The 13,476-nt window shown below is 39.6% G+C and overlaps 1 protein-coding gene across 1 annotated transcript in view; it reads left to right on the top strand.

The window, feature by feature from the left end:
- The window catches only part of NDUFA12 (NADH:ubiquinone oxidoreductase subunit A12), a 23,914-nt gene extending 11,188 nt beyond the window's left edge, over window positions 1–12,726 (top strand). Inside the window, exon 4 of the mRNA XM_002919244.4 lies at window positions 12,446–12,726. Coding sequence (XP_002919290.1) covers window positions 12,446–12,626 — 181 coding nt within the window. The 3' untranslated portion in view covers window positions 12,627–12,726. The remainder of the gene's footprint in view (window positions 1–12,445) is intronic.
- Window positions 12,727–13,476: the final 750 nt, after the last annotated feature.

Raw genomic sequence — 13,476 nt, 5'->3', positions numbered from 1 at the left:
CAGAGGGAGAAGCAGATCTGAGCAGGGAGCCTGATCACGGCTCGATCAGGACCCTGGGATCATGACCTCAGCTGAAGGCAGATGTTTAACTGACTGAGCCACCCAGGTGCCCTCTCTGCCCATTTTTTTTTTTTTTTAAGATTTTAGTTATTTATTTGAGAGAGAAATAGAGAGCATGAGCAAGGGGAGAGGGAGAAGCAGACTCCCTGCCAAGCCCAACAAGGGGCTCAGTCCCAGGACTCTGAGATCATGTCCCGAGTCAAAGGCAGCCACTTAACAGAGACATCCAGGTGCCCCTGCCCATTTTTTAATCAGATCATTTGGGGTCTTTTGGTGTTGAGCTGTATATATTCTTTATATATGTTAATCCCTTATTGGATATATCATTTACAAATATATTCTCCCATTCTCTAGGTTCCCTTTTTGTTTTCTTGATGGTTTCATTTGCTATGCAAAAGCTTTTCATTTTGGTGTAGTCCCAGTAGTTTAATTTTGCTTTTGTTTCCCTTGTCGAAGGAACACGTCCATAAATATGTTGCTAAGGGCAATGTCCAAGAGATTACTGCCTATGTTCTACTGCCTATAATTATTGCCTATGATTTATATTTTTTTTAAAGCATCTCTGCCATTGCTGTGAAGAATGAGGAAGGGGGCAGTATGGAAACAGGCTAATCACTTAGGAAGTTGTACATATTGTCTGGGCAGGAGATTTTGGAGGCTGGACTAAGGTGCTAGTGATGCAGGTTGAGTTTTGGAGTATTAGTTATCCATTACTATATAACAGATTATCCCAAATTTAGCTTAAAACAATAAACAGTATCTCACAATTTCTGTGGGTAAGGAATTAATTGAGTGCCACTTAGCCAGATGCCTCCAGTTTAGGACCTTTCACAAGGCTACACTCAAGATACCATTTGGGGCTGCCATCACCTCAGGGTTTGACTTGGGAAGGATCCACGGCCAAATTCATTCACATGGCTGTAGGCAGACCAACAAGATTCGCTTCTGTGCTCACTCCTGTGGGCCCCTCCACAAGGCCATCTCTCCTGAGAGCAAGTAAAGAGATCACCTGAGATGGAAGCGACAGCCTTCTGTGTGTGACTAGTTTTCTTTTCTTTTTTTTTTTTTTAAAGATTTATTTATTTTAGAGGGAGGGGCAGAGGAAAAGGGAGAGAATCCTCAAGCAGACTCCCCGCTGAACACAGAGCCCCATGCAGAACTCAATCCCAGGACCCTGAGATCATGACCTGAGCCGAAACCAAGAGCTAGACACTCAACCAACTGAGCTACCCAGGTGCCCCTCTTTTCTTTTCTTTTTTTAATTGAAGTATAGTTAACACAGTATATGTTAGGCCACAGTCTTTCTAAAACCTAATCTCAGAAGTGACATTCTACACTTATGCTATATTTTAGTTATTAGAAGTGAGTCAGTAAATGCAGTCCATACTCATGGAGAGAGGATGAAAGGGGAAAAAAAATTTCAGTCTTCTCCTTCCTTAGTAGGGAAAAACCCCGTTCTTCTCTATTGTGTGTTTCTCTTGTGAGTCTCCTTTATAATTTGTACAAAACTCTTCACTTCTGACACTTCTGGTCACCAAATATGTAGAGATTTTACCCCACAACGACAAGTAAGTCTCTGACACCAGTTGGGTGTCCTACAGTTTAATCCATCTTTGACCCTGTCTACCCTGGAGATAGCTTGCATCAGATCCCACAGGTAAGGTTCACTTCCCACAAGACTTCGCTCCTCAACCTCTCGTCCAGATGCCACTCACAAGCCCAGGTTAGCACCTGTGCTTCTGACAGTCAGCTATAGATTGGCCAAGGAGTTAGGGGCTGAGGCCAAAAATTCCAAGCTTTTGATCATGACTTGGTCTTTCTGGTGACGAACCTCATGCAGGACCATCCAGGAGCCTACCCAGAATCACCTTATTAGAGCAAGAGATGCTCTTACTGCTCTTATTACTTAGAATTTATAAGGGTTTTAGGAGCTCTGTGTGAGGGTCAGAGTCAAAGACAAATATTAAAATAGTAGGTGCTCCTAGTGTTAGCACTAGGAAATTACGAGAGTTTTAAGAGCTTTGTGCCAGGAGCTGGGTGTAGAGACCAGTATATACATTTTCTGTTATCTCACAGAGGATTATACAAGAATGTGTATACCAAGAATCTGATCATGGAGGCCATCTTAGAGGCTGCCTACCACAAGGGTGTATTTTAAAGTAAGACAGAGGATTTGCTGATGGATTACATTTTGAGAGAAAAGAAAGTCAAGGATAACTTCGAGATTTTTGACCTGAACTACGAACGGTATAATTTATTGAGATGAGGAAGACAGGGTAGGATGGGGAAAGCAAAACTGGAAGACATAATCAAGAATTCTGCTTTTTCTGTGTTAAGTGTGAGGTGCCTGTTAGCCAAGTGGGGATGGTGGGTAGACAGATACACACTGGTCTTTAGGTCAAGATAGAAGGTTTATGATGGAGATAGGACTTCATTGTAATTTTACCTAGTATACTATACAATTTAACTTCATGAATTGTGGGTGAAAGGGTTAAGTGAATCTGATCTTCCGTTAAATGCCTAACTTTGTTACCCTAGAAACCAGATTAGATTGTATCAGCTACAGTAGTCCCTCCTTATCCACGTTTTGCTTTCCGCGGTTTCAGTCACGCCTGGTCAGCCATGGTTTGGAAGCACATGTTCCTCCTGATGTATGGTTGGAAGGTTTATAGTGGCCGACACCACGTCACAGTGCCTGTGTCATTCACGTCATCGCAAGAAGGTTGAGAACAGTACAGTAGTATTCTGAGAGACCCGGGGGGGGGAACTATAGTCACACAACTTTTATTATAACATATTATAATTGTTCTATATTACTATTAGTTATTGTTGTTGGTCTCTTACCATGCCTAATTTATAAATTAACCTTTATCACAGGTATGTATGTATAGGAAAAACATAGTATATATAAGGTTTAATACTACCTGCAGTTTCAGCTATGCACTGGGGATCTTAAAACTTAACCCCTGCAGGTAAGGGGGGACTGCTGTACATTGCTAGATTACATTGATCTTTGATTGGTAAATTGCATCTGATGAGAGGAATTGAAAATGCCTGATGAGTTAGCTGTGTTTGGGCTTCCCTAAGTATTGCTCTCAGAACTGGTACGTCCTTTGTGAGAATGGGAATCCTGAAGCGATGCAATGGAGTTGTTGCTGGAGATGTTAGCTTTTGTGGAGCGTGAAGCCTTTAAGTTAGGGTAGCTCCTGCACCTGACATGGCTCTCATCTGCTTTGAGCCTTTGCTTTGTCACCTAGGGAGCCAAAAAAATCATCATAATAATCGGTCCTGGATGGCTGGGTGAGCAGCTGCCACTGGCAGGAACTACTGCAAAGTCTCCCAGTGAGAGGAACACCCTGTGTTGCCTAGCTGGCAAGCTGTGGTTCCTGTCCTCGGTCTCTCTGAGTCGCTGGTGCCAGGGATGGCCTGTGATGGTATGTGAATCTGTTCAGTAACTGCTTAATCTCACCTAGAGAAGAATTCCCTTCGGAAGTGTGAAGTGTTGGGACGCCTGGATGGCTCAGTCAGTGAAATGTCAATGTCTTGATTTCAGCTCCGGTCATGATCTCTGGGTTGTGCGACTGAACCCCACATCGGGCTCTGTGCTAGGTGTGGAGCCTAAGATTTTCTCTCTCTCCCTCTCCCTCTGCCCCTTACCTCCCCTCTGTCACTCTTTAAAAAAAAAAGTGTCAAGTATTTTTTATAGAATCAGGGAATTTCTTTAATAAACTTCTGTAGTTCACATAATGTTCCCTAATCTTGTGGGAATATTAGAAATCTTCTGGGGTGGGGGGGAGAAATCTTGTGGGAAAATGAGTTCATTTTATTTATCTCATTGCAAGGCTTTCATTTCTTTGACTCTGTCAGCAGCCAGTAAGGCTGCTAGGTCTACGAGTAGGTAGAAGGGGTATGTGCTGATGCAGATGTCTGGAATGGGCAGTGGAGCTACATGTACTTTGAAAATAAAAAGCATACTGCCTAGAACCTAGCACAGTACTCAGCTTACAAAAGATTATTCAACAAATATTTATTAAGCATCCCACTATGTGTCAGGCACTGATGGGTTTATAGATTCACAATGATAAACAAAATATATGGCGCTTGCTACCTTGGAGTTTATAGTCACTTAATGAATACTAGCTGGTAGACCAATACTGTACTCTAACTTAGTGTCTGTTATTTTTTTGTTACAGTACCTTCATTTTCTTATCAAAGTTCTATTCTCTTACAGGATCAGCGGTGAGATCTTAATTTCTTTTTCAGGAGTTTATATTAGCTTAATTTGACTGAGCAGAATACTCAAAAAGTATTTCAATAGATTACAAAGAGTGTTTTATGCTACTTCTGATTGTCCTTAATTTCATCTTTGTTTTAAGTTAGCTAATTGCCACCATCTATATAGTAATGAATAAAAGTCTTTATTTTCATTTTTATGTTAGTTAGCTTTTGCATAGAATTAGTGACTGATAAACCAAGTAAGTAATCAGTATCTACATGAAATTTGGCAAGATAAAAGGTTGAGAGTAAATTGGTGGAAAGTTTGGGCTCTTTTATGCATTATAGTATAAAATTACTGTTTCTACTTGTATCAGGAGAGACAAAGATGTTTTTTTGTGGTTTGAAGTATTGGAACCCTGAATCCTTTAAATCAAGTTAAAGCAAATACGGCTTGCCTAGATTTTTCTCTACCTTGTATATACTTTTTTTCCCACTTGGTGGCACCTTATGTTCATTTCTAAGTAACATCTTTTCTCCCTCAGTGTAGTACAGCCAGTTTCTCCTTGTATATTGATTTTTCTTACTAAGATTAATGGTCAAATTACTGAAGTAATATAAATACATTCTTTTAAAAATAATAGCATATGTTGAAAATTACCCTTTTTTAACAGAAAATAATTTTGTTCTTGAAGATTTTTCAAGGGCCATGGTGAAATTAAATGTTTTGCTCTTGTGAGAACTCCTTTTCCTTGTGATCAGCTTTTTTTCAGTTAGCATATGATGTTCTAGATGCCTTTGTGGAAAAGTGGGGTACAAGTAGGGGGGTAGCTTGGGGGTGGTAGGAATCAAGGATGTTTCAGAGGTTTTGAGTCTGAGAGGTTGGATAGATGGTAGTACCATTTATTGAGATGGAAGACTGGGAGAAGGGTAGGATGGGGAGTGGAAGATTGCAATCAGAAGCCTCTTTTGTGGATGTAGTAAGTTTGAGATACCTGTCAGAGAATAAATATGTCAAGTGAACAGCCAGGTATATAAATCTGGAGGTTAGGACAGAGGTCAAGCTAGCAAAGAAGAATGAGAAGTAGCTAGCAAGGTAAGAAGGAAGGCAAAAGAGAATAGCATTTCAAAAATTTAGATAAGAAAGCTAACCGTATTGATTGTTGCTGAGAGATTACATAGGGTAAGAAGTGTCCATTTGATTTGGCAATATGAACTTCATTGACTCTAAATGGAATTTGTTCATAAGAATGTGAGAGATCATGGGGTGCCTGGGTGGCTCAGTTGGTAGAGCATCTGACTCTTCATTTTGGTCAGGTTGTGATCGGAGGGTGTGGGATGGAAACCCTGGCTCCACACTGAGAGTGGGCTTGAGGGTTATCTCCCTCTCCATCTGCCCCTCCTACTGCCCTGCTGCGCGCGCTCTTTTTCTCAAATAAATAAATAGATAAATCAATCAGACAATCTTAAAAAAGAAAAAAGAGTGTGAGAAATCAGGAGCGCCTGGGTGGCTCAGGTGGTTTAGGGTCTGACTTTTGATCTCCACTTGGATCTTGATCTCAGGGTTATGGGTTCAAGGCTCATGTTGTAGAATGTGAGAGATGAGAAAAATTTAAAGAATCTGGCAGGGAGCAGGGATCATCTACATATCCCCCTGAGAGACAACCACTGTCAACATTTGGCATATTTCCTTTAGTCCTTTTAAATAATTTTTTATGTAGTAGTTCATAATCATTCAAGGTTTTTTTTCTCTTAGTATTATAAGCAATTTTCCATGTTATTAAAACAATCAGTACAATCACTGTTAATTTTTTTTCTTATTATAAAAATGTACAATTGTTACAGAAAACCTGGAAAATCCAGAATTACATGAGGTAGAAACAAAAATTCTAATTCTCGGGCGCTTATGTGGCTCAGTCAGTTAAACATTTGCCTTCTGCTCAGGTCGTGATCCCAGGGTCCTGGGATCAGATCCCACATTGGGCTCCCTGCTCAGTGGAGAGTCTGCATCTCCTTTTCCCTCTGCCCCTTCCCCCTGTTCATGCCTCTCTCTCTCTCTCAAATAAATAAATAAAATCTTAAAAAAAAAAAAAAAGCAATACTCTAATTCCTTGGCCCAGAAACAAGCACTGTTAATATTTCATTCATTGATTGAATGACTATTTGAGGATCTGCTTTTGAATAGGGAAGAAATATTTTGAAAGGATCACAGTGTAGAGAACAGATTGTAATTTATTAATCATACCCTCAGAAGGTTCATGATTATAAATAACTATATATAGATACATGTATGTGTATATATATCTTTATTCTATGTAATATTTTGTTTCCTCTCCCCCTCTTCTCATTTAATAAGTTACAGACTTTCTCCCATTTCACTAAATATTCTTCTTGTCAGTTTGAGATTTTTAGTGTCTGAGAGGCTTTTGATGTATAAAGGATTAATGGAAATTTGGGTTTTAAATTAACACGCTATTTATTACAGCTGCAGTTTTTATTATCACAATTCTTTTTTTGTTTTTGTTTTAATTCCAGTATAGTTAACATACAGTGTTATATTAGTTTCAGGTGTACAATATAGTGATTCAAAACTTGCATACGTCACCCCGTGCTCACCACACCTCCCCTCCAGTAACCATCTGAGTGTTCTCTATTATTAAGAGTTACAGCTGCAGGGACCCCTGGGTGACTCACTCTGTTAAATGTCTGCCTTTGGATCAAGTCATGATCCTGGAGTCCTAGGATCGAGTCCCGCATCGGGCTCCTTCCTCAACGGTGAGCCTGCTTCTCCCTCTGTCTGCTCCTCCCCCTGCTCCTGTGTGCGCGCTCTCTCTCTTTCTCTCTCTCTCTCTCTCTGACAAATACATAAATTGAATGTTTAAAAAAAAAAAGTTACAGCTGCAATTTTTAAAGCCTGGTTGTTGTTAAGCCTTGAGGTCCAGTTTATAAATAGGATAACAAGATTAGTAAATTGAACATTTTTGCAAAAAATAAACAATCATTTTCTTTTGTTTGATGAATGCTTGATAAATTCTAATGGAAAGGATTAAAATCTCCTAAACAATTGTTTTCATTTGCAAGTTTGGTTAATTACATTCCTTTCAACATTTTAGGTCACATTTATAAATGTATATTTTATTTTATTCAGTATCTTCAAATGCCCAATGTAGATAGATGAATAGACCTATCAAGCAGAATGTTCCTAAGCTCTTAGATAACTCATGTTTAGCCAAGCCAGAAACTTAAGGGTCATCCTCACAAGTCTTCCTAATACCCAGTCTGTCAGCAGGTTCTTTGTGCTTAATTTCTGAATAGGTCCCACATCTGATCATGACCTCTATCACGATTACTCTGGTCCAAGTCACAGTTCTCTCTTTCCTGAAACAACTTCTTTTTTTTTTTAACTTTTTATTTATTTGTTTATTTATTGAGAGAGAGAGAGAGAGAGAGAGAGAGAATCTTAAGCAGTCTCAGTCTCATGACCCCGAGAGAGATTATGACTTGAGCTGAAACCTTATCCTTCAATCTTGTTTGCAGAGTTTTAAGACATAGACATTTCGGTTTCTGTGTAATAGAAGTACACTTTTTTTTTTTTCTTTATGGCTTTTTGCTCTTTAGTGTTAATCTTAGAAGTGGTTCTTCACATTTTCTTTCCTTTTTTTTTTTTTTTTTTAAAGATTTTATTTATTTGGCAGAGATAGAGACAGCCAGCGAGAGAGGGAACACAGGCAGGGGAGTGGGAGAGGAAGAAGCGCTCACAGCGGAGGAGCCTGATGTGGGGCTCGATCCCATAACGCCGGGATCACGCCCTGAGCTGAAGGCAGACGCTAAACCGCTGTGCCACCCAGGCGCCCCTTTCACATTTTCTAAATATCACTATATCTTATGAATATAAATATTCACTCACGTATTGAGCATTATTAATCTATCTGGAATCTATTTTGATATATGGTTTAGGAAATCTGACTTGATTTCTTTTTCAACAAAATTAATCATTCTAGCATAATTTGTTGAGAAATACTGAGTTCCCCCCAAAATTTGATATGCCAGGCTTACAAGAAAAGAAAGCAAGCAAGCAAACATCTGAAACATGAACATTATGGTCAGAAGCCAGCCTTGATTCCCAAAATTAATAATGTATATTATCCAAGGAGAAGAAAGATTCAAAACTGCCTAGATTTTTATTACTGTTATTCGCTGTTATTTAGTAAGATTTTATTTCTGGGAATTTTCTGAAAGGGAATATTAAACTTTCTTTGTTTTTAATAACATTTTTTAATTAAATGAATCTTTATTTGAATAATATTGTCTTAAAATTACAATGCTATTTCTACTTGAATAGGAACAATTGTAGCTCCAATTAAATAACAGTAGCTAAACCAAAAAGAGATAAATCAAAAATTACTTCAAAGAAGAAAACACATACAGGTGTGCCATGGTTGTAGGTGTTCAGGAGCTGGCTGCTGTGAGCTGAGTCAGACTTGCAGGTGACTGCAGATCCTGGGCCCTCAAAGGATGACCGTCCTCCTTCCTGGAAGGACTGATGGTCCAAGGGATCCCCTGACACTTCTGGGCCTCTGGGGGCTGTAGGTGGAGCAACAGGAGTAAAAGGACCACTGGGGAAAGGCTGGAAGTTGGACTCCATGTTGGCCAACATTCCTTGTGATCATTTTCTTTTCTTAGCTTCTCGAGTTTTCTGTCCATCAGCACAATTGCCATACAGCTTTCTCGGGCTCTTTTTTCTTGGAAGAGGATCTTTCTGTAGTGGGAAGTGTTTCTCTCTAGTTCTTTGCCCCTGTGTTCTGCCATCTTCTTGTAGAGGTTGTGAATCTGATATGTGGAGTTCATGTTTCTACACATGTTGGGAAGTTTCTTCATTTCTAAGCAGTGTATTTCTTCCTCAGATAATTTTCCCTGAAGTTGCATGACATGTTCTTAATGTAATTTGAAGCTTCAGCTGCTGAATCTCACTTTCAAGCTATGAATTTTCACACTGCAAAGATGCTTCCTCAGTTTGGTGGGTTGTTTGTCCTGTAAGCTCTTCATTCATTTGCTTTTGTTCCCACAATTTTCTGGTTATTTCTTGATTTTCCTCTTCAGAACTTTGAAAGGATCCATTGACGTCAGCATCATCAGTGATACGCTTCACATCAGCTTCTGTCCAATAGACAAGGTCATTGCCATTTTCTGCTTCACTCTTTTGCTCAACTTCCCAGTTCACGTGATGCAAGTGTGATCTCTAAGGAGATAAGGCAAGGGGATGGTCTTCAGCAGGTTTTCAGCCATTGATACTAATTGCTGACTTTATCTTTCAGTTCCTGTTCCATTCATGCATTCAACTGCTCCAGGCCTTTTCTCTCCTGCTGCTTTTCCTGGACTCTGCTTGCATCTAACAGTTCCTGGGTGGAGCAGTTCTGGACTTTCGAGTATTTTCATTCAAATCATCTGTTATTTTCTTCTGAACCTGTTATCCAACCTTTGGTACCTTTTTTTTTTAAAAGGATTTTATTTATTTATTTGATAGAGCAAGCACAAGCAGAGGGAGAAGTAGAAAGGGAGGGAGTAGGAGGGGGAAAGAATCTCAAGCAGACTTTATGCTGGGCGTTGAGTCTGGCGCAGGTTTGATCCCAGGACCCTGAGATCATAACCTGAGCCAAAGGCAGACACTTAACCGACTGAGCCACCCAGGTGTCCCATATATTTTAATTTCTTTAATTTCCTATTAGGCTATTTTATTCTTCACAAATAAATCCCTCCGTTTTGCGCTTTGAATGGTGGACAACCTTACACTGAGGGACTACGTTAAGTGAAGTATATTTTCAAAGAAGGGGAATGTCTTCCTTCCCTGTTCATTGACTACTCTTCCTCTTAAAACAGCTGAAAATAGGGTCAGCCACTGGTGGGATTTATTTCCATTTGAGTTATGTTGTAACTGTGATTTTAGTATCTTTGTTTTCAGTTATTTCAACACACTTCAATATATTTGAATACTGGGTTTTTCTAAAATGTAATATATTTTCATTATTTCCTAAAATGTAATATATTTTCTTTACAAATACTGATCTCTTTTGAACTTATAACTTTTTCCCCTTCTGTCAGTTTTCTTACTTGTATTCACACTGATTTTACCATCAAGTTTAAGCAGTTTTATATTTTGTCCTTTAAGATATTAAAGGTGGTATAAAATTGAAGTGGGTTTAATGCCAGCTGGAACATAGTTTTCTAGACAATGCTGTTAGGCTTGGTGTCTTTAATTTATTGGAATAAAAATGACCTGAGTGCGCCTGGCCGGCTCATTTGGTGGAGCATGGGACGCTTGATCTCAGGTTTGTAAGTTCGAGCCCCACTTTGGGTGTAGAGATTACTTAATTAAAAAAAAAAAATTTTTTTTTATGACCCAGCTGAAAATTTGTTTTGCCAAAACTCTTTGGTGTGGAAACCTAAAAGGTATGATCTGTTTAGCCTTTATTTAACAACAGCAGCAGAGGGTAACATCGGCCTAGCAGATTAAAAACATTTTCTTGTTTCTTATAGCTCTTCATACTGCCATCATGAGAATAAATTATCGCTTATTCATTCCTTGACTCTTGCCTGTAGCCTTGCTGGATAAACATTTTCAGATTTTATGTATCATGGTAAAAAATATTTTCAGTTTTCTTAAGCATTTTCTATTTCTCCATGAGATCTACATTCCCTCACTTAAGTAACTGAACAGGCATATATGAGATTCGGACTCTGATTCCTTAAATATCATTTTAACCTTCAAGAGTCTTGACAGCAATTATTTGAATAAATTTTTCTATTTTATTCAAATAAGTTAGTTACTTAAGCTGCCTTGACAAGGTAACAGTTAAATATTTCTGCTGTGCCTTAAGCTTAAATAAAGCCCCTTGATAAGTATCAACCTTGGTTTTGACAACTAATCCCTCCTTTGAGTGGCTGGTGGAGCCTGTCTCACCGCCATCATCTCAGAGGTTCAGAGCTCATGTTCATAGTCGAGGTTTATTGGTCCAGGTCACTTTCACTAATCCCGTTTCCGCTGGAGGATATAAGAGAGATGCCAACCCAGTGTGTACAGAAGTCTTCATTCTTTATTATATTAGCTGATCATGATAGGTCTTTAGACACAAATACAGCAACAGTAATAATAATTTATCTCCTCTCTTCTTGGTTTTAACCAATTACCTAGCTATATCTATCAGTTACTGCTAGCAAATATTCTTAAACTTAAATAGCATCATAAACTTCTCATTAGCTTTAGTCTTAGTTATTTTACTGAAATCTCCTCCACTTGCCCTTTTCTCTATAGCTGGGAAGTCCCCTTTTTTTTCCTTGGAGCCACATTTCTCTGCTTGTTCCCTCCTCTCAACACCGTTTTCCCATAACAGCTATCTTGTGAGCTCCCAGCCTTAGAGGACCTGGTATGAATTCTCTCCCTACTTCCTGTCCCTCAGTGTGGCTTCCTACTTAGTTCTACTCTTTGTCCATTGGACTTTATTCCTTCTTTCTCTGCCATTAGCTGCAGCATCATTGGTCTCTTTCCTTTCTACTCCATGTACCTGTCCTTTGAAATTTAGTTGTGAAACATTCAAAACTGAAATACTTGTGAACTTTAGGCTGTGATTTAATGTTTTTAATATAACAAAATCATTGCATCATAAGCTTGAATTTAAGATGCTATCAAAAACCTCTTCTTCGGCAGGAGCTTTGTTCAGTTTTCAGCTAGAGCTCCACCACCAGAGCGGCCTGAGCATCTGTCGGCAGTGCTGTATTCATCAGCTCTGAAATACCTTCTGACATCTAGAATTAGGATACTATTTTAATCAATAGTAGCATGAGTTAATTGGCAGCATTTTTGTCATAGAGATACATAAAATAATGTGTATCTTAAAATTGCTAGTGTCCTCCAGATACAGTAACAATAAAAGCAAGAGCTAACAAGTACCTAGTGTGCACAGGAATTTTTCTAGGTGCATTTAATCCTTATGCCATCCTTCAGAAGTCGGGATGCTCAGATGCAAAAGCTAAAGCATAGCAGTTCAGCTAGTAAGTGAGGGAGCTGAGATTTGAGCTCAACCCACAGACTAGCCCCCAGAACTGCCCGCTTAGCCCTCCTCCCACCACACTACCCTGCCTCTTGTAACTAACTGTCTTTCTTTGCTTCTTTAAGGCATCGTTGGCTTCACTGTATGACCGATGATCCTCCAACAACAAAACCACCTGTTGCTCGTAAATTCATCTGGACAAACCATAAGTTCAATGTGAGTGGCACTCCAGAACAATATGTACCTTATTCTACCACTAGAAAGAAGATTCAAGAGTGGGTCCCACCTTCAACACCTTACAAGTAAAGACACTGGAAAACAGTTTGAACACGTGAAATGTGGGCTTTTCATGCAATTGCACTTTTACTGCTTACTGTTCACTTGATTAAAATTGTTTAAGCAATGTCTTTTGTGCCTTTTTGCCCTCACCTTTACCATTCATGAACTGTAAAATAGAGGCTGACAAACATGGGTCATTGAAGTAGACTTCTGTTGGGGTGGTGCCGGGTTTACAGCCCCCCTTCGCTGCTGTGGTCACGTCTACACTTCATGACTTGGCCTCACACAGCTGACGAGAGGGGAAGACCTAAAGCTGAGCTGAGCCAACAGATTGTCTTGTGGGAATCTGAAACGCAGATGGAGGGACACAGAGGCTAAGAGTCAGCAGAGCTGGATGGCTTTTATGGTAGCTCTTTAAGGAGGAGGTTATCAGAGATTTCTTATTTCCTTAGTTTTGGTTCTTTCGCCATTTATTTGGACCCGTGAACTATCCCAGGATCCATCCCAATATATTCTTATTTCCTTAAGCTAACTAAGGTCATTGATTCAGTTGTTGTTGTGTTGTTGTTGTTGTTGCTTGCAAACAAAAGAACTTTAATACCCAGATTGGTTCCAGAGAATGGGTTTTAGGCAAAAGACCTTCAGGGAAATGGGGGATCTCCGGAACTGGTTGTATCTGGCGGGGGGGGGGGGGGGGGGGGGAGGATGAAAAGCAATGCAACACCCTTCTGTATTCTGGATGGAAAACTAGCAGCTTCAGTGATCAGACAGCATATCAGGCTACATTGCCATTAGTTTCCATGAGCCCCTGAGAAGGTGGCCTTTGGACACTGGTTAGCAGCCACCATAGGACAATTTAACAGTGTTGGGGAAAAAA

This window comes from Ailuropoda melanoleuca, chromosome 15, assembly GCF_002007445.2.
Source record: "Ailuropoda melanoleuca isolate Jingjing chromosome 15, ASM200744v2, whole genome shotgun sequence".
In the NCBI taxonomy this organism is placed as follows: Eukaryota; Metazoa; Chordata; class Mammalia; order Carnivora; family Ursidae; genus Ailuropoda; species Ailuropoda melanoleuca.
This window is presented reverse-complemented; position numbering and strand designations above follow the sequence as displayed.